Source organism: Vombatus ursinus, unplaced genomic scaffold (assembly GCF_900497805.2).
Source record: "Vombatus ursinus unplaced genomic scaffold, bare-nosed wombat genome assembly UNPS02005264.1, whole genome shotgun sequence".
NCBI lineage: Eukaryota > Metazoa > Chordata > Mammalia > Diprotodontia > Vombatidae > Vombatus > Vombatus ursinus.
Window position 1 is genome coordinate 147110 of NW_020945042.1, and position 24791 is coordinate 171900.

General features: G+C 38.9%; 1 protein-coding gene across 1 annotated transcript in view; it reads left to right on the forward strand.

Annotated features, from left to right (window-relative positions):
- The window catches only part of LOC114030754 (calcium-activated chloride channel regulator 1-like), a 63244-nt gene that overhangs the window by 33746 nt on the left and 4707 nt on the right, over window positions 1–24791 (forward strand). Inside the window, 5 exon segments of the mRNA XM_027845627.1 lie at window positions 3456–3669; window positions 3671–3690; window positions 7490–7719; window positions 13806–13863; window positions 15698–15800. Coding sequence (XP_027701428.1) covers window positions 3456–3669; window positions 3671–3690; window positions 7490–7719; window positions 13806–13863; window positions 15698–15800 — 625 coding nt within the window.

Below are 24791 nucleotides of genomic sequence, written 5' to 3' on the forward strand. Positions count from 1 at the left end.
GATAATTTTCCCACAATGAGAGCTGTCCAAAAGTGGAATGGTCTTCCTTGGTAGGTGTGGGTTCCCTCTTACTAAAAATCTTTTAAAAAGTACTTGCTAGATATGTTGTGAAAGGAATTCTTATTCATGTATCAGTTGAATTAGATGGTCTCTGAGGTTCCATCCAACTGAGACTGTGATTCTATGTAAAATGAGGTATATGTAGGACAAATTAGAAATAGTCAACAGAGAAGGATTGGATGAGAAAATATATGTAAAGCCCTTTGCAAATCTTAAAGCACTGCATAAGCATCAGCTACTTATTATTGCTATTATTAATCTTCCTGACTATTGGTGGTATCACAACACTTCCAGTCACTCAGACGTCTAATCTCTGTATTATCTTTAATTTCTCCCTGTCTCTTATTCAAGTCTGGCCACTTCTGTTTTAGAGACAGAGAGACAGACAGAAACAGAAAAGAGGGGGACAAGAGAGAGAATGAGAGTGAGGAAGAAAGAATGATAGAGGAGGAAGAGAGAGAAAGAGAGGGGAAAGGTAAGATAAGAGGGGAAGGGGGATGGGGGGGAGAGAGAGAGAGTGTGTATAAGAGTATGGAGATGACTAAGAACAAAGGATGCCCACAGTAAAAGGACAGGAAGAGAAAGAAGAACCACGCAAGGAACAGTCAGAGAGGTGGAAAGAGAATGCTTCTGAGTACAGTAACAAGAAAAAAGGGGAGAGGGGAGAGGAAGGTGTGGCCCATAGCATCAAGCACTACATAAAAGTCAAGGTCGGCCAGTGGAGGCCATTGGATCTGGCAGCTGGGATGTCATTAGTGACATTAGAAAGAGCGGTTTCAATAGAAGCGTGAGAACTGAAGCCAGATTGTGAGAATTGAAGAATAACCACGTGGTGAGGACGTGGGCACAGTCTGGACTCATCCAGAAGTTGAGTAACAGGGAGGAGGAGGGAGCTTGTGGGAGTAACAGAGCAAATAGAAAGATTTTAGGCTAGGGAGACCTAAGCATTTTGTAGGAGGAAAAGAAAGCCCGGCATAAAAGGAGAAATTGAAAATGAAAAGAGCAGACTCCCAAGAACATATTCTTTGGGAGTTTAGATGGATAGGAGAGGGTTAAGGACAGAGATGGAGCTAAGTCAAAGAAGAAATTTCACCGAGGGAGAAGTAGAGATGTGGAGGTATGAAGGCAGGAACATGAGGGAACTCAGGTAGAATCTTCTCAGCAGGGTCGGGGATCAGGTAATCTACTGAGAGGATAAGGAAGGAAATGGAAATCTGAGGAGAAAAGAAATGGTTTGGAACAACCCCTATAGGGATAGAAAGCCATGGTCTTGAGAATGCCAGGATACTAATGTCTTTGACATGGGCACACCTAAGAGAGTAGAAATTGTAAGAGGTCTTGCCAAAAATACAGTTGTTGCTGACTCACACCTTTCAGTATTTTCTATGCCCAAGACCTCAGGTGACTTATAGCACAGCCTAGCACAGAATGCACCCTCCAAGAGCACAAAAACTCTAGGAGAGAGGTACAGCTGGGTGGTGCGGTGAATAGAGCACCAGCCCTGAGGTCAGGAGGCCCTGAGTTCAAATCCGGTCTCAGACCAGACACTTGACACTTACTAGCTGTGTGAACCTGGGCAAGTCAATTAATCCCAATTGCCTCGCAAACATACAAAAAAAAAAAACAAACTCTAGGAGATGCAGATACATGAGGAAAGCTACACTCCCCAAGCTGCCCTGCTCTAACAAGATGGTTTCGCCTGGCTCCTTGGCTCTGATGGCCTTCAGTATAATCAGTCTTGTAGTCATAATCAAGAGTCATTTAGGAAGATCAGCCAAAAGCCTTGACCTCTCCAAGCTTATAAATGCTTGGCTTCAAGCAACCTCAGTGTGGAAAAGAGGCTGGTGCCCTCAGCTGGCATGATTTGCTGTCTTCCGGTAGCCATAGCTTGACCACCTTGCCTCTCTGATTATAGTAACATAGGAAATAGATGTTTGATAAATAAATGAATGAATATAAAAAAAGAAATATAGTGTCTCATTAGATTAAATATGTGTGAGAATAGATAGAATATACATTTTTTATTCTGGTAAGCCTGATTACATATTCACATAATTATAAAATATAAATTATTTAATTATCTATATACCATGAAGTGATTGGCATACTAGTAGACCCTCCTAGTTAGAGACAGCATGGTACAGTGGAAAAATACCCTTAGATTTAATGTCAAAAGACTTGAGTTCCTGAGATAGCTTGGTATAGTGGATAGGGCATGGGGCTTGGAATCAGGAAGCCTTCAATTCAAATCCTGCCTCAGACCTCATCTGTAAAATGGGGGTGTTAGACTGGATGGCTCCTAAGATTCTTTCCATATCTAAATCTGTGATCTGCTACCTGTTTTATAGATACTTATTAAATCATTTAATTTGTCTGCCTCAGTTTACATTAAAATAAAGATAATATTTTGATTTCCTGTTTCATAGGAGTGTTGTAAGGATAAAAGGGAGGTGTATACAAACCATTTTGTAAATCATAAACATCACCTATTGTTTATGGATAGATTCATGTCTATATTTATATTTATATTGGTTTGTCAGCACATCTGACCCATAATCTATGAACCCCTTTGTCCATACATGGTATGTAAATGGATTCCTCCCACTCTGTCTTACTACCACCATTAAAAAGAAAAATTCAAACTTGACAGATTATTCTTACTCAAAACTATGAGTCTTTTTCTTCCTAATAGTAGCTGATTCAATTCAATCTTCATTATTATTTACATTATTCATAAACATTTATTCTTCATTTGCTTCATAAAATAGCCATTTATTAACTCAAAATGCAAATTATAAATTAGTTCTCAATGTTTTTGAAGATCATTCTTCGTATCAAAAGTAAAAGTCCGGCCAGGTATGGTGAGGCACACCTGTAATTCTGACTGCTGGGGAAGCTAAGACCTTAGCTTCCCCAGTGAATCAGTTGAGTTTGGAAGGTCTGAGATGTGCTAGGGCTAAAGCCAGTTAGGTGTCTTCACTGTCTGACTCCAGTATCGCAAGCCTTCCTGGGAACAAGAGGGTGCCACGCTCTCCCTAAGGAGGCATGAACCGGCCTGGATCCAAGCAAAGCAGGTCTAAAGCTTCCATACCAGTCAGTAGCAAGTCAGACCAATAAGTGCCCTAAATTTCCAGTTAGGGGCCAGATAGGGTTAGATCCAGTCTCAAAAAAAGAGATAAATGCCCGTATGTATTATCTCTATGATACTGTATTTTTGAAACAGTATTTATGTACTGTATTTACATACACTATATGCTGTGTTTACATACAGTATATACTGTATGTTTACATACTATCTATAAGATTTTGTAAACTAAAGAATAGGTTTTTTAATTCACAGAAAGATAAGGAAAACTTCTATTACGGCACTGAATGAAAATAACCTTTTTTAGAAGGTGAAATTGTACTGAACTCACCAAGACCTGAAGTCAAAGACAAGGAAATGGAGGTGAAGATAGAAGATTTCAGCAGAGTAACTTCTGGAGACTCATTTATAATACCAGGAGTCCCTTCTGGGCCCCTCCCAGGTAAGTTCCCACCAGCTAAAATTACTGATCTGAAGGCTAAGTCCCAAGCAGACCACATTCTCCTCTCGTGGATGGCTCCTGGGAATGACTGATAAAGGAAAAGGTGAGACTGAAGATCCGTTTTAAATGCTCTGCAATAGGAGCCCAACGGTTGTCATGTCATTTGCTGAGAATCCTCTAGTGGTCCAAGGCTAAAACTACTCTGAGTAAAGCTAGTAAATGTACTTAGTATTTACATATCCCTTTCTCCCCAGAACAGACCTTTTAAAAAGGATTTTGTACATGAAGTAACAGCCATTATGGATCACAAGGAGAGGTTCGGAGTGCATAACCATGAATACCTCCCTGGAAACTTCTCACTTTCCAGTGTCTTACAATAAGGGATAAGTATTAGGGGGTCAGGGGAATGCAGGGATTCCACATGTTCTGGTTAGTTCCATAGACCAAACTAGAAATAATCAAGTAGTCAATTAACAAGCATTAATTAAGCACCTACTAGAAATTGCAAAAAAAAAAAAAAAAGACAACGTAAGCTTGATGTCAGGCAGAACTTCTTAACATTTAGAGTTATCCAAAATGAATGGACTACCAATGATTTCCCTTTCATCTGGAGGTCAACACGAAAAGGCTGGTTAACTACTTGTTAGGTATGTTGTCAAGCGGATTCTTTCCAGGTGTGGGTCCAAGTAGGCAGATACTGCAGCCCCTTCCAAGTCTGAGACTGTGGTTCAATGTCAGCTCTCAGATACACCCTTCAGGGATGATGCAATGAGGTAGTGTTAATCTTTCAAAGTACAAGGCAGACAGATTTTGAATGTCGATGGAACTTTCAGGTAGATCAACCAATCAGCCGTCAAATTGGTATTTATTGAGAACAATTATCTATCCAGTGGTAGCATGTCTTAGTAGAGAGCTGGCTTCAGAGTCAGGAAGACTTGAGTCTGAGGCCCATCTCTGAGCCCATTAGCTGTGTGTCACAACCTTCCAGCAACTCTCTGACAATGGGTAGAAACTCTAGCCATTAAACCATATATGAGTATCCCTGTGGGCTGCATATTGACTCTGAAAACCACATATTAACATTACCTATGTTCTATTGTATTTTTATTTATGTTGTTAACTATCTCCCAGTTATGTTTTAATTTGGTTCAGGCCCCACTGGGAATGTTGTGGCTAGTGATGAGGCCAGCAGATGCTTGTTTGACACTTCTGTCTCAGACTGTAAATTGCAGAGACAGTCTCTACCTGCTTTGCTAGATGAATTTCCTTACTGGGAGCTCCCCATCCTGCTGAAATTTCATATCCAGCATTATACTGGGTGCTTGAGAAAGGCAGCTCTGGCCTAGTAAAAGAATACCAGACTTAGAGTCTGGGGGATCTGGGTTTGAGAACTAGTTTACTAGCTGAGTGACTTTGGGCAAGTCACTGCATATCCCTGAGGGTCAGACCGCTCCTCTGTAAAATGGCAGTCATAGTACTTGTACTCCCTACTTCTTAAAGCAGATGGGAGGATCCGATGAGATGATGTATGTAGAGCTTTTGGGAGCTATAAAAAGGCATGCAGATGTACTGTTGGTATTACAGAAATCATGGGACCTAGGTTCTGCCCTCAATTATAATGAGCACACATGAAATGAGTAGAGAAGGATTTAAGTTTAAGCTGAGTGACACTCTGGAGGGAGAGATCAGTATGGCCAGGAATCATCAGAGAAAGCTGGAGCCTTTGCAGAATGAGTCGCAGAGAGGATGGAAAGCATTCCTGGCAACATGGGAATGGAGGCTCTTCACAGGAAAGCTAAGAATAAATCAATACTACTGATTAGAGCAAAAGGTGCTTACTCGGCAATGGCCAGGCTGTAGAGAGCCTGGAAAGTGAGCAGAAGGCTTATAAATTGTAAATCCACTAAATCAATAAATAAAATGAGCCAATCCTTTACAGACACTCAAAACTTTAAGGATTCTTTGGGAAATAAAATTTATTTGTAAAAACAACTTTGCAATTTGAAAAGAAAAGCAATTAAGCTACATCCCAAAAAACAAGAGTCTCTTAATTAGGATTTCAAAGATTATGTACGTTATCAGAGGCTGGTAATTTATGTACGACCCAGGTAAACAGCAACGTGCTTAAAAAATAATTAACACTGATGGAGCTCCCAGAATCCTGTGTTCCCCGCCTCTTCTTCCTCTCTCTTTTTGTCTTCTTATTGATGTGTCTACCACACTTCTCTCTCCCCAGCCCCGTCTCAACTTCTGACTCCCTCTTCTTTTCGTCTTTTCTCTGCCTCATTCTCTTTTGAACTGTTTCTCTCTCCTTGTCTTTCTTTTTCTCTCCTCTCTCTCTGCCTCTGCCCCTTCTCTTTCATATACTGCTTTCTTCTCCTTCCTCCAAAAATTCTCTTTCCCTTAACTGGTCATTTTATGATGCCAAAGAATAATATTTTTTAAAATCTATTCTTCTAACTGAACCGAATTATAGTCCCTGTTCTTAATTCCAGGAATGTAAAAGTTATGTTTTCTATTTCTTTCTCCAAAGAAACAACCTCCTAGATTAAGTTGCTTTTTACTTTTGTATGAACCCTGATTATTTTCATTCTAGAGGCTTCAGATGGGGGGGAAGCCTTCACTACCCCTTTGCTACACCTAAAGAAAATCAATTAATAGATTATTAAAGGTGCCAGTAATCTTAATGATCATCTTTCCAACTCCCTCAGTTTACAGATGAAAAGGTAATGTGATTTGCCCCATTTCATATGGAATAATTAGAAGAATAATCTATCTAGGGAATTCCTGAACTTTAATATTAGTAGCAGAGATTTTAAAGGCCCAACAGAGTATTTCAGACTAGGTATCCTGTTAGGCCTTTAAAATAATAATAAGTAGCATAATGGCATAAGTAGCATAATAATAAGTAAAATAATAATAAGTAGCATCCCTACTACCCAGCTCCATGTATTTTTATGCATCATTTGTTCAGATCAATATAACTATGTTAACATACAGATGTAGTCTTTATAAGCTCTGAGGATCCTTAACTCACCTCCCACTCTGAGTTGGCACCCTGAGCAAGGCTATATCTCCCCTTCAGGATTCTAGGTTCAAATCCCACCTCAGACACTCCTTAGTTGTATGGCACTGGGCAAGTCACTTAACCTCTCTCTGCCTCCATTTCTCATCTATAAAATGAGGAAAATAAGAGTACCAGTTTACCAATTATAGCACCATTTACCAATTTCACTGGTAAATTAAATAACATGTCATTTAACATTTGGTAAATGAAATAATATATGTAATAAAGCATTTTACATATAATAGCTGCTAAATGAGATAACATACATATAAAAAGTACTTTACAAATCTTAAAGTATTATATTAATGCTAGCTATTACCAGTGCCTAGCATAGTGGCTGTCACATAGTAGGCAGTTATTAAATGCTTGTGTATTGGTTGGTTGATTGATGATTGTATTCAGTACTACAGCTTTAACTTGGAATGTTCAATCAGGGCTTTGTCTAAGGGCAGTGAAAGTTAGAGGGTGCTAACAACATTTGAACTCCTTCAATAGGTAGAAACAACTGTGTTTAGAAGACAAGTAGTTTAAAAAAAATTTTAAATAGAAAGTGACAAGCTAGACTTCCTCTCCACCCCACTCCCTTATCCCACAAGTGAGTTACTACCCACCTGGCCCCATTCTGTTCCCTCCCCAGCAAAGGCCAGGAAAAGAGCATCTTTGTCCATAGGACCATTGCCGTAAGGACAAAGGTCTTTTCTCTAGGTTGTCCCCACACATTTAATGGAGTTTGTCTTTAGAGTGTATTTGAAGTTCCTTTAATGCTGCTTGCTCTGAGTACTAGAACCACCATTTGTGGTTCTGGGCAATGCTAACAGTATCTGCTTTTTTCCAGCTGACCACTATAAAATAAGAATGAGTGGAAATTCCATGCAGCTCCGAGACCATTTTGATAAAGCTACTCAAGTGAACACTTCTGGTCTGATGCCCAAGGAGGCCAACTTCAAGGAAACATTTGAGTTTAAACCAGAAACTTTGAAAATACAAAATGGCACCAAAGTCTACATTGCAATTCAGGCCGTTGATAATGCCAATCTCACCTCAGACATCTCGAATATAGCACGAGCAAGGAGGGAATATTATCCCTCCTTGTCCAGGCCCCATTGATGACGCTCCCTGTCCTAATAATGACAGCATTAGCTACACCATTAATGTTGCTACAATAATTGTGGCAGTAGTTGGAGCAGCTGCAATTATTCATATATTTTAATCAGGAAAGTGTATCGAACTGAAATTTCATGTTTAATCAATAGCAATTAAAAGTTAATATAATTTGGAAACCCACTTTAAAGTTAGCCTAAATTGCCTGCCTTTTTGTCTTAATATTCCTAGTCTATTCAGAATGACTACATCAATACTGTATATTTCTTAAGTATTAATATTAACAAATACTGAATCAAATATCTAAATGTCAATCAAAATGACAACTGTGTCTTTCAATAATTCATTTTCAGTTTTTGGGAAGAGGACATATGTTTCCACATGGAATATTTTAACTTTGTTTCAAAAATATGTCAAATATGGGTCAGCTCTACAACAAAGAAAGTAGAAACAGAATTAATCCAAGTAAAATAAAGGGGACCATAAGCCTTAAATAGTCTTACTGTGTTGGTGGCATTATTTGTGGTATTATTCCTACTTACTAATGTCTAATTCCTACGGTTTATATAGATAACAGGGGCATATAAGTGGTTTTAGACAAGAAGTAACTAACCACATTGTACATGCCTGTAATCAATCATTTGATAAATATTTATTAAGTATCTACTATGTGTCAAGTGCTGTGTGCTGAATCCAATAGGAAGAAATTTAATAGTGATAAATAAAAAGTTCTACATGGATTAAGAAGCCAATGGCACAAGTACAAGATGGAGGAGATGTGACTAACAAACAATTTGTATGAAAAAGACTGGGAGCTTGAAGTTCAATGTTAATCAAAAGTATCACATGGAAGCCAAAAAAAATCCCAAATAGATTCTTAGACCTCATTGCTAGGAATGTAATGTCCCAAGCAAGGGAGGTGATTATTCCACTGATGAGTTCCTCCTGGACTCTCCGTTTTGTGAAGGGCCCAGACCCTCCTGCCTTCACCCCCTTTCAGGCCCTAATCCTGACTTTTCTGGACTTCAAAGTCATAGCTCTCCTGGGTACCTTATTTCCTCCTCTCCCCCCACCCCACCCTTTGTTTTTCAGCTTAAGCTCCTTACAGGCAAGTACAATCTCTTTTTCTTGTATTCATATTCCCAGGCCTTAGTACAGTACCTGGTACATAATCAGTACTTAATGAATTCTTGTTTCCATCCTTCCTCCTCTGGCCTAGTCAGACCACATTGTAATCAGGCATTGGGCACCCCATTTTAGGAAGGACATTGACATTGACAGACCAGAAGAAGCAGTTGAAGGAACTGGACAGTGTTTAGTTTGAAGAAGATAAAAAACTTGGAAGAAAACTTGATAACTGTTTTCAAGTACTATCAAGGCTGTTATGTGTGACGGGGATCACACTCGTTGGGCCCTGAAAGGAAGAACTAGGAATTAATAGGTAGAAGATTCAGAGGCAGACATTAGCTTATCAAAAGGAAAAAGCTGCCCAAAAGTAGAATGAGCTGCCTCAAGAAGGACAAATTCCTCCTTAACAGAGGGCTTTAAATACCAGTTGGGTAAGTATCTGTTGGGGAGATTATGGAGAAACTTCCTGGTCTCTTACAGGTTAGACTTTGAGAACCTTTCCCATTCCATTCCAAGAGTCTATGATTCTACAAGTCCGTAAGACTGGTTTCCCTCAATGACCTGTAGATTCAGTTTCATTACTTTTTTGTCACATTTCATATCTATCCTAAGCCTTAATTTTTAAGCTCAAAATAAATCCACTATTTATTTGACCACCTTCATCAAGAAATACTTACCGACAGGAGATGTAACGGAACAAATCAGACGTTTTGGAGTCAGAAAAATTGGGTTCAAATCTTGGCTCCAGTGATGCCTAATTTTTGATTCTGAGGAAATCAGAATCAAAAACCCTGAGCCTCAGTTTCTTCATCTGTAAAAATGAGATAATACTTGCACTTCCTATTTCATAAGTCTCTTGTAAATAAAGCACTTTGTAAAACTGACAAGCACTTATTATAAATGTGATTTATCATTAATGCATGTGGACACATGCATATGGTGTCATGGTGAGCATCTCATAAACTAAAATATCTCCTTGGAGCAACACTGATGTGGATGAAAACTTGAGAAAGTCAGCTATTCAAGCAACCTCACAATGTGAACAAAATAGAAATAGTATGAGAAAAATGTCTGAATTATTGTGTGTACAAGTGGTGTGTGTGTGTGTGTGTGAAAGAGAGAGAGAGAGAGAGAGAGAGAGAGAGAAAGAGAGACAGACAGACAGACAAAGACAGAGACAGAGGGGAGAGACAAAGAGAGGAGGAAGTTCTGAGAGTTGTGTCAGACTGAAATTCTAGATCAATTAATCAGTCAACAATCGATTTTTAGGTGTATCTATGTGCCAAGACTATGCTAGGCTCTAGCCTAATTAGGCAGATTTTTAATAACCCTTTGTATAACCAAGGGAGGGAGTTCAAGGTGCTAAGAAAACAAAATTTAATAGGAATAAATAAGTAAGTGTCTGAGGTAGCTAGGTGGTATAGTAGATAGACCACTGGGCCTGGAGTTAGGAAGATCTAAGACCAGATCTGGCTCAGACACTATCTGGGCAAGTCACTAATTTCAGTCGGCCTCAGTTTCATGAAATATAAAATAGGGATAGTAAAATCACCTACCTCAGGTTTGTTGCATGGATCAAATGAGATAATACTTGTAAAGCTCTTAGCACAGTGCATGACACATTGTAGATACTATATAAATGCTTTAATTATATATACATACATACATGCACACATATACATACACACTATATATATATATATATATGTATACACAAACATTCTCTGTGTGTATATGTGTGTGGGAAGAGAGAGAAATCACCTTACACTTGGGTTCAAACAATCAACATAGTGAGTTAAAGAGGGGGGAGATGTGGCTAGACAAAAGTTCATCTGATAGAGACATAGTATGATTAATTCAATTCAACAAACATTTATTAAATGCTGACTGTGTGCAAGACATTGTGCTAAATGCTGAGGAAACAAGTAAAAACTGAATAGTGCCTGCCCTCAGATAGATTGCATTCTGTTAGGGAGATGCAACATGTACATAAATAAGTCAGTCAATTTGCGTTTATTTAATACTTAACTCTGAGCCAGACATGGTGCTAAGCACCAGGGGATACAAAGAAAGGCAAAAAACAGCCCCTGCCCTCAAGAAGTTCACAGTCCAGTGAAAAATAAGCTAGGCACAAACAAGATACATACAGGATCAATGGAAGACAATCAAGAGAATGAAGCGCTAGCATTAAGGGGTGAGGGAAAGGCTTTTTACAGAAGCTGGGAGTTCAGCTAAGACTTGAAGGAAGCATGGGAAACTAGGGAAGCAGAGAAGAGTTCCAGGCGTGGGGACGGCCAGTGGAAACTCTCCGAGTCAGTGGTTGGAGTCATGTGTGTGAGGAACAGCAAGTAGGCTGTTGAAATAAGGACAGTGATGGAAACCTAGGAAGGAGTATGGATCCCTGCGCACATCAGGGAAGCCTCCTCAGATGGGATGGCACCTGAGATGAGCCTTGAAGGAAAAGAAGGTTTCAAAGTAGGGGGATGAGAAGAGGGCTTTTTCAGGAATCAAGATTGACTGGTGCCAATGCGCAAAGCCAAGTATTGGCATATCAAGTTCTGCTAATGGCTAGTAGTTCAATTTGGCAGGAACCTAGGCCTGGCCAATGGGAGTAGTATGAAATATTAGAGACTAATACTTTTTGTGATGCCCAGAATGATAAAGAGCAGTCAGTAATTTGGTTGCCAGCAAGTAGCTATCATAAACACGCACACTCTAAAACAAAGGCAAAAGCTAGGTCCGTCCAGACACCTTGGGACATTGTTACAGCCTCCTAATTGGTTTCCTTGCCTCCGATCCCTGACCTTTCCAATCTACCCTCCACACAGTAGCCAAAGTAGTATGCCTAAAATCCAAGTCTGGCCATGCCATTCTCTCGCTCAGTAAGCTCCAATGGTTCCCTATTACCTATAGGATCACATAAGAGCTCCTCTATCTGGCATTCACAATCTGGCCCCCAACCTTGCTGTCCAGCATGACTTTACTGATGGGCCATCCAAACTTACCTTCTCACTTACTCCACCTCTCATCTCTGCACCAGTGCACAGGCTGTCCCCACAGTTCTAGAATACACTCACTTATCACCTCTGATTCTCATAATCTTTGGTTTCTTTCAAATGCCACTTCCTACAGGAAGTCTTTCTTGACCCCTCTACCTTCTAGTACCTCCCCCAATCCCTGCAAAAATTCTCTCCAATTCATTTTGTATATATTTAGAGTGTCCCAGAAGTCTTGGTGCATTTGTAAGCTTTAATAGTTAATCATTTAATCATTAGAGCCTTTTTAATAGCTATTAAAGCATAAAACTGCATTAAGACTTTTAGGACACTGTTTTTGTACATGCTGGGGCAGCTAAGTGATGCAGTGGATAGAGCCCGGGGCAAGTCAGGAAGACTTATCTTCATGAGCTCAAATCCAGCCTCAGACACTTACTAGCTGTGTGACCCTGGGCAAGTCACTTCACCCTGCTTGCCTCAGTTTCCCATCTGTAAAATGAGCTGGAGAAGGAGATGGCGAACCACCCCAGTATCTTTGCCAGGAAAACCACAAATGGGGTCACGAAGAGTCAGACCTGACCGAAACGACTGAATAACACATATACATGCTGTATTCTCCTATAAATTCCCTGAGAGCAAGAACTCTCATTTTTGTCTTTGTATCCCCAGTGCCTAACACAGTGAATGGCACATAGCAGGCATTCAATAAATGCTTATTGATTTGGCTAGGGAAGGTAGAAATTGAACCGGGGCTTGAAAAAACTAAGTCAAGGGAACAGGGAGGGGAAAGCATTGAGGTGGGAGAAATGACATTTGCAAAGACTAGGAATTAAGACAATGAAGAAAGAATCCAGCCTACAGGGAGATAGTTCCCTTAGGGAGTAGTGGAGCAATAGATTGATTGTGCAAGGTGGCTTGTAGGAAAGTCATAGAAAGGATAGGGAAAAGTGTCAACAATGTGTTTTTTTTCTATCAGAAAGGAGTCATAAAAATTTTTTTAATTTAAAAAAATTTTTTTAAATTAAAAAAAAGGAGTCATAATGAAAAACTGTTTTTAATGGTGGTTGTAGGAAGACTGAGGGAAATAAGAGTATAGTAATAATCCAGGCATGAAGCATTGAGGGCCTTGGCTACAGTTACCCAGTAGAAAGAGAAAGAATGAATATTTGAAAGCAAAAGTCAGCATCATATGCAGTGAGGATACACTAGAACCCTTTCCAATAAATGTGGAAGTGAAGCAAGGATACTCACTTTCCCCATTATTATTTGATAGACTTCTATATATACTAGTAATAACAACAGTACAAGATAAAGAAATTAAGGGTATAATGATAGGCAAACAGGAGATAAAAACCATCCCTATTAGCTGATATGTTAGTTTACTTGAAACAGCCTAGGGAATCAGCAAAGATACTGAGACAATAATTTCAGCAAAATTAAAGGCTACAAAATAAATCCTCAAAAAATCAACTGCATTTCTATAAAATAACAAAATCCAAGTTTTCCAGCACCTCAGCCCTCATCATTGAAATGAGTCAGGTCACATCTCCAAGTGGATTCAATATTTAAGGCCCTATGACAAATATGACTGAAGCTAACTTTAACTACTGAGTCCTGCTGGCAAACAGTGAGGTCTAAATCAGGGAGACACCTAACTTGCTTGTTTGTAGAATCAGAGACCCAGAGCTGGCAGAGAATTTAAAGATCTCTAATCCAGATGTTCTTACCTGAGGTGGAGGTCCATGAACTTGTTTTTTAAATCTTTTGAGAACTATATTTCAATATAATTGGTTTCCTCTGCAATATTTTGTATTTAAAACATTCTTCTAAGAAGGGGTCCATAGGCTTCATCAGACTTCCCCAGGGGTCTATGGCACAAGAAAAGTTTAAGGAACCCTTTTCCAGCCCAAACCTTTCATTTTACAGATGAGAGAAACGAGGCCCGGAGAGGCTTATGATCTGTTCAAAGGCACACCAAAGCCAGGTTTGATCCCATTTCCCCCCCGCTTTAAATGCTGTGCTTTTTCTTCTATTCCAGCCATTCTTCAAGTGTGGTCCAGGGACCCCTAACAATACCCAAGATACTTTCTGACTATCTGTGAGGTCAAAACTATTTTCATAACAATACTAGGATGCTTTAATTCTTAATATGGTCAATTTTTTGAGATATAATCCACATAACCATAAGCTCTTGGGGTGGGGTCATCATCCTCAATAATTTTTAAGAGTGCAAAAGGATCCTGAGAATTCTAGGGGTGAGCTAAAACCGGTTCCAACCTGGCTCAACAGAGCCCAGATGTTAAATTTTTATCAGAGCTTGATTTATCGTTTTGTAAATTGTCTAGACTTAAGAAAATAATGTAGAAAATGTCAATAATACAAATGAAACTTCAGAGTGTGTCATGTGTACATTTTTCCAGAGAGCCAGTTGTTAAATTTATCAGCACACTTCTGCTGCTCAGATCAAAATGTGAGATATTTTATACTATGCTGCCTCTAAGAGGTATAGCAATGCCACTACTACTCTATTGCCTTTAAATTCATTTTTTATTGTAGTAACAAAGGGTTATATCTCAGACAGCATAGATCAGACAAGGCTGCTGAGCTATGTTAAAATTTATATCTTTCCCGTGAGAGGGACAAAACCCCCCAAAAAAACAAAAACAAAAACCAACTCTCTGTCTTCCTCCAAAGATGACTGTTAAACCCAGCTCTATTTGAGATCCTTAAGTTAAAATAACAGTAATGCAATCCCCTAAGGGCTCAGTTAATGGATTCATCTACAAGTAGTTTGTGTGATTTCTGAGGTTAGTCTGACATCTGGTGGGTAATAAAGATACACCAGTCATCCCAGAAAGATTTTTCTCAAAATGCACTTTACTTTTAAAAACAATTTTTTTAAACTCCCCAGTGTAGCTTTTATTTGAAGAAATGATTAGAATTCTCCTTCTTGTACCAACAAATATTTTAAGTATATTGAATATAACTCAGAATCGCCATTTGCCCATGGTAATTAAAGTGACTGGTAGATATTTATATAGTATAGATAGTATATATACATATATATATATATATAAGTAAATATAGTAGATATTTATATAGAGTAGGTGAAAGGTTCCTGTAACACTACAAGTGCTCTCCCAGAATTCTGAACTGAAATAACTGAGACAAGCAATAGGCACGAACAAGAACCCCTAGAATGTCTATAATCTTCATGAAGTACAATTTAATCAAATTCATAATCAAATAATATATAATATATTCATAATATGTATAATATAATCAAAATAAAATTTAAAAATTTTAAAGATAAAGTTTATTCCTCGTCTCACAAATCACTCAGATATAAAATATTAACTAAAATTCCAAGCTATCCCCTACTGAACTGACAACAGGACATAGCGTATAGTAAGGGTGTTTGCAAGCTCAGCTGCGTGTCTGTTTATAGTAAAGTAAAGGATCTCCCCTCCTTCCCACCTCAACTGATATAGTCACTGAAGGCCAAGAATGTAATCACAAGGTATTAATGAGGTGGTAAGTTAACCACAAAGATGTTCTAGGTCCTGATCCCTTTATGAGGTGTGGGAAGCTTCTCTGATTGAGGCTAGAGGACAACAAAAAGATTGGCCGAGCAGAGAAATTCATGTGTCCCTGGGGACTTTAGCTCTAGAGGGATTTCAGATGTCTGTGAGAGCTATGACAGGCAAGGCTTGGGGTACTTTATGGAGGAGGTACCTACAGGAGGAGGGAGAAGGGCTTTTTTTTTTGCTGTCATCTACCAGGGCTCCTTAAACTTTTTCCCCCTCTTTCTCCTTTAGGCAGTGTCACTGGCGTTGGGTGGCCCGAGGGCATGCGCAGTGCAAAGTGCGCATGCTTTGTGTTTAGAACCAAGGAGCAGAAAAGTTTCATGATGCAATACAGGTAAGTGCTGCCAGGAATACTTCAGATTCATTACACATTTGATTTTTAATTAATTTTTGGTCGTTGTGCATTCAGAAACCTTTCACTGTTGCCAAATTTTTCGCCTCTCCGTATGTGGTCTCAACCCCAAGAAGCACTGACTGCCCCACATCCCATTGGTCATAGCCTTTAGCAGTGACTTGTCCAAAGAGAGACACCCCCATCTAGAAGTTCAAAAGTTCATAGAATCAAGAGAGTTTGTGGCACGATTGAGGACCAGACACAAATGACAGATGGGGAAACAGAAAGACAGTCACTTGAGGGAGAAAGCTGCTCCAAGAAACAAAATTTCTGAAATCAGAAAAGAAATTTCTGAAGAGATGTATACATGGGGCCTTTGACCAACAATCCACTCAGCAGAGACACTAGACCCAATGAGAGCTGAATGAGGATTCTTGTTGTTCAGTTGTTTCAGTCGTGTCTGACTCTTCATGACCCCATTTGGGGTTTTCTTGGCAGAGATACTGGAGTGGTTTGCCATTTCCTTCTTCAGCACATTTTGCAGATGAGGAAATTGAGGCAAACAGGGTTAAATGACTTGCCCAGGGTCACCCAGCTAGTGTCTGAGTCTGATATGAACTTAGGTCTTCCCGACTCCAGGCCTAGAGAAAAGACTTCCAAGCCCTGAATGGCCAAGACTTGTGAGTTGTCTTTGCCACATGTGTATCCTACATGTATGCCTCACTATCATTGTACAAGTTTAAGCTCACCCTTCCCATGGGTACTATATTTATTTGTGGAAGAGTGCACCAAGGTTTATGGGGAAAATGCTTAATAATAACTCTTATTACTATCCCATTTGACTAAATGCCTTTGCTAAGTGCTAACTTGGTCTATAAACTGTTTGTTAATGGGAAGCATTCCAGTGGGGGCTTGAAAATTTAATCTAAGATTAAATCTAAGAATCTAAGGTAACAGCTACTCTGTGAGAACCTGGAGGAGCAGTCCAAAGGTGTTATATGTGTATGTGTGTCTATATGTTTATAACCTTCCCACTACCTTCCTCCTCCATTCTCTTCTATGTACCTAGTCACTCCTCTTTACCTACCTTAGTCTGATGTTGTGGAAAAAGGCATTGGACCTGGAGTCATGAGGAACCTGGGTCTGCATGTCACTTCTGACATTTATTATCTGTGAGACCAGGGGCAAATCACTGAACTTTTCTGTATCTGTTTACTCATCAGAAAAATGGCAATAATAATAGCACCTACTTTAGACAGTTGTTTTAAGGATCAAGTGAGATAATGTATGTAACCATCAGTTATTGTTATTTCCCTACTCAAAGTGAACTAGCATTTTGCCATTGTGGCAGGTAAAAGATGAAATGACTCAGAAGATTGAGCCTTTGTTTCCTCAGTCATTTCATCTTTCACCTACCACACCATCCAAGCTTCTCCTCTATCCCTTTCTCTAACACTGTGCCTCAATTCAGCCTCCTAGCCAATGCCTCCTTCATTTATATTCAGCATTCTGACTTCCCCAGGAAAATTTTTTCCTATGAACTCCACCCAAATCCTCATGCTTCTAATATTCTGTCTTCCATTGTCACTCCAACAATTCTCCAATTCTTTTTTTAATTCCTCTTCCCTTTTCCTGTGAATCCTAGAGCCACTAAGGACATTTTCATGTTTAACTTCTTGTGTATCCTTCCCCTCCCCTGCCTTGCCTCTATCTTCTCATCTTACTTCCTCTTCCTCCCCACCCCTACCCCCACCCCTCAACCCCCATGCCTGACTCCAGCATCATTTCTTTTAAGGAGGTCAGACTGGTTGCCTTTTAAGGAGACAAGGAAACTGTCCTGGGAATTTGGGAGGTCAGAAAACTGAAGTCTGAGCCATGAATGTGGCTTCCTTGTCATGGGAGGTAACAAAAAAACTAATCTATGGAGTGTTGGTCCCTGAGGTTTGGCAAAATTCCTACTACTTTGGATATCTTGCCAACCCAGCATTGCTGCTGGAGTGAATGCAAATTCAGAGGCAGAGGAGATCAGTGCCTTTCAATTAATAATTGTCTACTTTTTAAGTCTCTTAAGTAAATGTATTTTTATTGAATTTTACAATCCACAAGTGTTTCGTTCTGTTCCAATCCTGTGCCTAAATCATGGAGCTGGTCTGAGATAAATCTGGTCCATAATATCCCTTAATAATACCCTAGGCATTAGAAGGCAGAGCCAAGATGGATGAGGGAAGTCAATGACTCATCTGAGCTCTCCCCCAAATCCCTTTGACCACCTTTAAATAATGCCATAAAGCATTAAAATTAATAAGTAAATAATGCCCCTGGAGGAGCAGAACCCACATCCAAAGACAGCCTAGAAGTTTGTCAGGAAAGGTCTGTCGCACCTGGGTGAGAGTGGAGTGCAGTACAGTGCAGGCCACACCAGCACAACCCCAGGCCCCAGCAAACCAGGAGCAGGCCTTGGGAGCCACTTAATCTGCAGTGGCAGCAGCTGCTTCTGGAGCTCTCAGTCCACAGACGGTAAGGGAGTCACACAGCTGGTCAGAAGGAGATTACAGGGGTCTCTTTGCCAGCACTGAGGCAGGACTGTTGCTTTGCCCATACTCAGATCTGGGTCAAAGTTCCGAGTGGCAGTCCCAGTGCAAGGAAGGGCATTAGCACATTGGAGCTTGCGGGCCACAGTGGATCAGGGACTCTTATCACAGTTGCAGGGCAGAAAAAAATGCTTGTGGTCACTCACAGACCAGAGCACAGAGTAGTAAACACCTCTCCTTGGATCATACCACGTTGGAAAAACTAAAAATTTATAGGTCCCTAGAAGTATCTCTGAAAACAGCTGCACAAAACCCCTGAAGCTTGGGATAGTGCACACTCCACCACAGAAGCAAAGCCCTGCTTTAACAAAAAAATTAAAAGTCAAGAAATAGATTGGAAAAATGAACAAACAACAGAAAAAAAAAAAACTCTGACTATTGAAAGTAACTTTGGTGACGAGGAAGATCAAAACATACAACCAGAAGAAGACGACAAAGTCAGAGCTCCTACATTCAAAGCCTCCAAGAAAAATAGGAATTGTTCTCAGGACATGGAAGGGCTCAAAAAGGATTTTGAAAATCAAGTAAGAGAGGTAGAAGAAAAATTGGAAAGAGAAATAAGAATGATGCAAGAAAATCATGAAAAAAGAGTCAACAGTTTGATAAAGGAGACACAAAAAAAAAACTGAAGAAAATAATACTTTAAAAAAGCAGACGAGGCCAAATGGTAAAAGAGGTACAAAAAAAAAATGAGGAGGAAAAAAATTCACTGAAGAAAAAATTCCTTAAAAAGTAGATTTGGTAAAATGGAAAAAGTCAGTACAAAAGCTCATTGAAGAAAATAATTCCTTAAAAATTAGAATTGAGCAAATGGAAGGTAATAACTTTATGAGAAATTAAAAAAAACCAACAATGAAAGAATGAAAAAAAAACCAGAATACAATGTGAAATACCTCATTGGAAAAATAACTGACCTGGAAAATAGATCCAGGAGAGGTAACTTAAGAATTATTGGACCACCTGAAAGCCATGATCAAAAAAAAGAGCCTAGACTCATCTTTCAAAAAATTTTCAAGGAAAACTGCCCTGATATTCTAGAACCAGAGGATAAAATAGAAATAGAAAGACTCCACTGATCACCTACTGAAAGAGATCCCAAAATGAAAATTCCCAGGAATATTATAGCCAAACTCCAGTGCTCCCAATCAAGGAGAAAGTATTACAAGCAGCCAGAAAGAAACAATTCAAGTACTGTGCATCCAGAGTCAGTATAACACAAGATTTAGCAACTTCTATTTTATAGAATCAGGGAGCTTGGAATATGATATCCTGGAAGCCACAGGAGCTCGAATTACAACCAAGAATCACCTACCCAGCAAAACTGAGTATAATCATTCAGGGAAAAAAATGAATATTTAATTAAATAGAAGATTTTCAAGTATTCTTGATGAAAAGACCTCAGCTGAATAGAAAATTTGACTTTCAAATACAGGACTGAAGAGAATCATAAAAAGGTAAACAGGAAAGAAAAATCTTAAGGGACTTGATAAGGTTAAACTGTTTACATTTCTACATGGAAAGATAATACTTGTAACTCATAAGAACTTTTTCATTATTAGGACAGTTAGAAGGAGTATATATAAACAGGGAGCACAGGTATGAGTTGAATATGAAGGGATGCTATCTAAAAAAAATAAAATTAAGGGGTGAAAGAGGAATGCACTAGAAGAAAGAAAAAGGAAAGATAGAATGGGGCAAATTATTTCACATAAAAGAAGCAAGAAAAAGCCTTTGTAGTGAAGGGGAAGGTAGGGGAAATAAGAGGGAGTGAATGAACCTTACTCTCATCAGAATTGGCTGAAAGAGGGTAACATCCACACTCAATTGGGTATAGAAATCTGTATTACCCTACAGGAAAGTAGGGGGGAAAAGGGGTTAAAGGAAATGGGAGTGGAAGCCTGATAAAAGGGAGGGCAGATTGGGGGAGGGGAAAGTACTCAGAACTTTTGAGGAGAGACAGGGTAAAAAGGGAGAAAGAATAGAATAAATCGAGGGGGAAAGAGGATGGAGGGAAATACAGTTAGCAATAGTAACTGTGAAAAAAATTTTGAAGCAAGTTTCTCTTATAAAGGCCTCATTCTCAAACACATAGAGGACTAAGTCAAATTTATAAAAATAAGAGCCATTCTCCATTTGATAAATGATCAAAAGATATGAACAGTTTTCAGATGAAGTAATCAAAGCTATCTATAACCATATGAAGAAATGTTCAAAATCACTATTGATTGAAGAAATGTAAATTAAAATAATTCTGAGGTACTACCTCACACCTATTAGATTGGTTAATAGGACAGAAAACAAAAATGACAAATGTTGAAAAGGATGTGGGAAAAATGAGACATTAATGCCCTGTTGGTGGAGTTGTGACCTGATCCAGCCATTCTGTAGAGCAATTTGGAACTATATTCAAAGGGCTACAAAATCATGTATACCCTTTGACCTAGCAAAATTTCTACTGCATCTGTATTCCAAAAGAGATAAAAAGACAAAAAGGAAAAGGACTTATATGTACAAAAATATTTAAAGCAACTCTTTTCTGGTGGCAAAGAATTGTAAATCAAGGAGATGCCCATCAATTGGGGAATAGCTGAGCAAATTGTGGTATGTGATTGTGATGGAATATCATTATACTATAAGAAATGATGAGAAGGATGCTCTCAGAAAAACTTGGAAAGGCTTACAGAAGCTGATGCAAAGTGGCATGTACTGTGTACAAAGCAACACCAATACTGTAAAATGATCAGCCATGAATGATTTAGCTATTCTCAGCAATACAAAGATCCAAGACAACTCTGAAGGACTTACCATGAAAAATGCTATCCATGCCCAGAGAAAGAATTGCTGGAGTCTGAATACAGATTGAGACTTTTTTTTAAACTTTCTTTATTTTTCTTGAGGGTTTTTTTTTAGTCTGTTTTCTTTCACAAGATGACTAAAATGGTAATAAGTTTTGCATGACTACACATGTATAACCTATATTGAATTGCTTGCCTTCTCAATGAGGGGGATGGGGAGGGAGGGAGAGAATTTGGAACTCAAAATTTTAAAAATGAATATTAAAAAATGTTTTTTACATGTAATTTGGAAAAAATAAAATACTAAACCAAAAAAACCCTCCAATACCTTCTCCTGGATCCTCTTTCCTCTCTGGGTTTTCCTGAGACTACTCACTCCTAGTTCACCTCTTCTTTGCCTGACCACTTCTCAACCTTCTTGGCAAGCTTATTATCCCATAATTAACACCCATAACTGTGGGTGTTCCCCAAGATTCTCTTCTCCCTCTACACTCTCTCTCATTAACCTCAACAGCTCTCATAGGTTCATCCTTCATCTCTATATATCCAGTCCAAATCCTTTGTTTGAGCTTAGCATTTCAAACTGTATGTCCCAGAGGCATTTAAATTCAATGTCTAAATCAGAACTCATTTTCTTTCTCCCTAAACCCTCCCCTCTTACAAACATCCTTATTTCTGTCCAAGGCATCCCTCTAGACACCCTGACTTATAGCCCCAAAATTATCTTATTATTAGTAGTGTATTATGTTATTATGTATACTCCTCATTCTCTCTTACCTTACATATCCAACCTATTGCCAAATCTTACTGGTTCTTCCTGAATTCAAGCTGTTGAAGGATTCTCATGTGGAAGAGAGATCATACTTGTTCTGATTGGCCCCAGAAGGCACAACCAAGAATAATGGGTAGAAATTGCAAGGAGGTCAATTGAGGTTTGATGTTTGAATTCTCCCCTTATTGAAGGATTTCAAAGAGTAGGTGAATTGGAATGAGGATTTGGGTTCTGATGGATTGGAGGGCATGGCCTGGAAGGTTACCTCCAATGTAGTGACTCTGTGATCTAATTCTCCTGTCCCCGCCTACTCGTTAGAATGGAAGCTCCTTGAGGACAACTACTATTTTGTTTTTGCCCTGGTATTCCCAACACCAAGTATAGTGCTTTGCATTTAATAAATGTCTGTGGAATTGAACTGAATTAGACCTACAGGCCTTCATTTGAATCCTCAGAGCTCAGGACTAATCTCCCATTATGGCATTGGCTCCCATCCTGGTATGCTATGATCATAAAATAACAAAATTTATTTTTTAAGAACAAATATTATTATTAAACATAATAATGTTATATTAATATAAATTCATATTATTCTTCAAAGTAATGTCCTTGGAAAGCTGTACTCAGTAATACTGCCTGTAGAAGAGAGCAATTGTATTATTGGCTAGAGAGGCTTAAATCCTGTACTAAATCTCTTTTGTCTATGTGGTAAATACCTACCGCATGCCTTAAACTTTCAGCCTAGGCCTGTATTTCCAAGGAACTAATTTCCCCTAGCTTCTGCTTCTCCCTGTTTTTTAAAAATATTACGTGAGGCCAACAAGGGAAGATTTCATCTTGAGAAGAGAGATAAAGCTCAGAGCCAGAGTTGGCAACACCCTTTCACCCTCTGGGAACTAGGTTCAGTGAAAAATCCAACTGCTGGAATGATCCAACTATTCTAGAATGCATTTTGGAATTACGCAAGAAAGTTCTTCAATTGTCCATACTCTTTGACCCAGAGACCCTATAACTAGCCGTATACCCCAAGGAGGTCAAAGATGGAGAGAGTGAATAAACAAAATATTTATAGCAGCAGTTTTTTTTGTAATAGCAAAGGACTGGAAATACAGAAGGTGCCCATTGATCTGGTGACGGCTAAACAAATCGTGGCTCATGAATGCAATAGAATATTGCTGCACTGTGAGAATCAATGAATATGGAGAATTCAGAAAAGCATAGGAAGACCTATGAGCAGATGTTTTCTCCTCTTGCATTGCCTTCCATCCTCTGTCTCTGTCTCAGGATCTTTCTCTTTCATTTACACAATGACTATAACATTGTACTATAATGATGTAACTATAACACAGCCTTTGACTGTGTGGATCACAACAAAATGTGGCAAGTCCTCAAAGAGACGGGAGAACTAGGCATCTTCCTTGTCTCCTGAGGAACCTGTTTGTGAGCTAAGAAGCAACAGTTAGAACCGAATATGGAACTGATGGGTTTAAGATTAGAAAAGGAGTACAAGTTCATATATCGTCACCTTATTTATTTAATTTATATGCAGAGTACATCATGTGAAATGCCAGGCTGGATGAATCAAAAGCTGGAATTGAGGTTGCCAGGAGAAATATCAACAACCTCAGATTTGCAGATGATACCACTCTGACGGCAGAAAGTGAAGAGGAATTAAGAAGCCTCTTGATGAGGGTGAAAAAGGAAAATGTAAAAACTGTCTTGAAGCTTATCATAAAAAATAACAATTTAAAAAAAACAACAAGATTCTGGCAACTCGTCTCATCATTTCCTGGCAAATAGAGGGAGACAAAATGGAAGCAGTGTCATATTTTATATTCTTGGGCTCAAAGATCACCGTAGATAGTGACCACAACCATGAAACTGGAAGACACTTGCATCTTGGAAGGAAAGCAATGGCAAATCCGGACAGCATACTAATAAGCACAGACATCACCTTGCAGACAAAGATCTGTATAGTCAAAGCTATCATCTTTCCAGTGGCAATGTATGGATGTGAGAGTTAGACTATAAAGGAAGCTGAGTGCCACAGAATTGACACTTTCAAATTGTGGTGCTAGAGACGACTTTTGAGAGTTCCTTGGATAGCGAGGAGATCAAATCAATCAATACTTAAAGAAATTAATTCAGGCGGCTCACTGGAAGGTCAAATACTGAAATTTAAATATTTCAGCCACATAATGGGAAAACAGAATTCACTGGAAAAGTCCCTGATATTGGGAAAGATTAAACGTAAAAGGAGAAGGGGACAGCAGGGGATGAGATGGGTGTATAGTGTCATGGAAACAAAGAACATGGATTTGGACAGACTTTGAGAGATAGTGGAGGATAGAAAGGCCTGGCATATTACGGTCCATAGGGTCACAAAGAGTTGGACCTGGCTGAACAACAGCTACAAAATAATGTAAATGGAAGGAAAAAATTCAAAACTGAGTATTTTTTATTTATAATGGTCACACCTGACTCCAAAGAAGATAGATAGAGAGAGAGAGAGAGAGAGAGAGAGAGTTAGATAGAAAGACAAATAGATAGAGAGAGAGTTAGATAGAAAGACAGATAGAGAGTTAGATAGATAGAGAGAGTTAGATAAATAGATAGATAGAGAGTTAGATAGAAAGATAGACAGATAGATAGAGAGTTAGATAGAAAGACAGACAGATAGAGAGAGAGATAGATAGATAGACAGATAGATAGAGAGTTAGATAGAAAAAAGACAGACAGATAGATAGATAGATAGAGAGTTAGATAGATAGAGAGTTAGATAGAAAGACAGATAGAGAGAGAGAGAGTTAGAAAGACAGATAGAGAGAGAGAG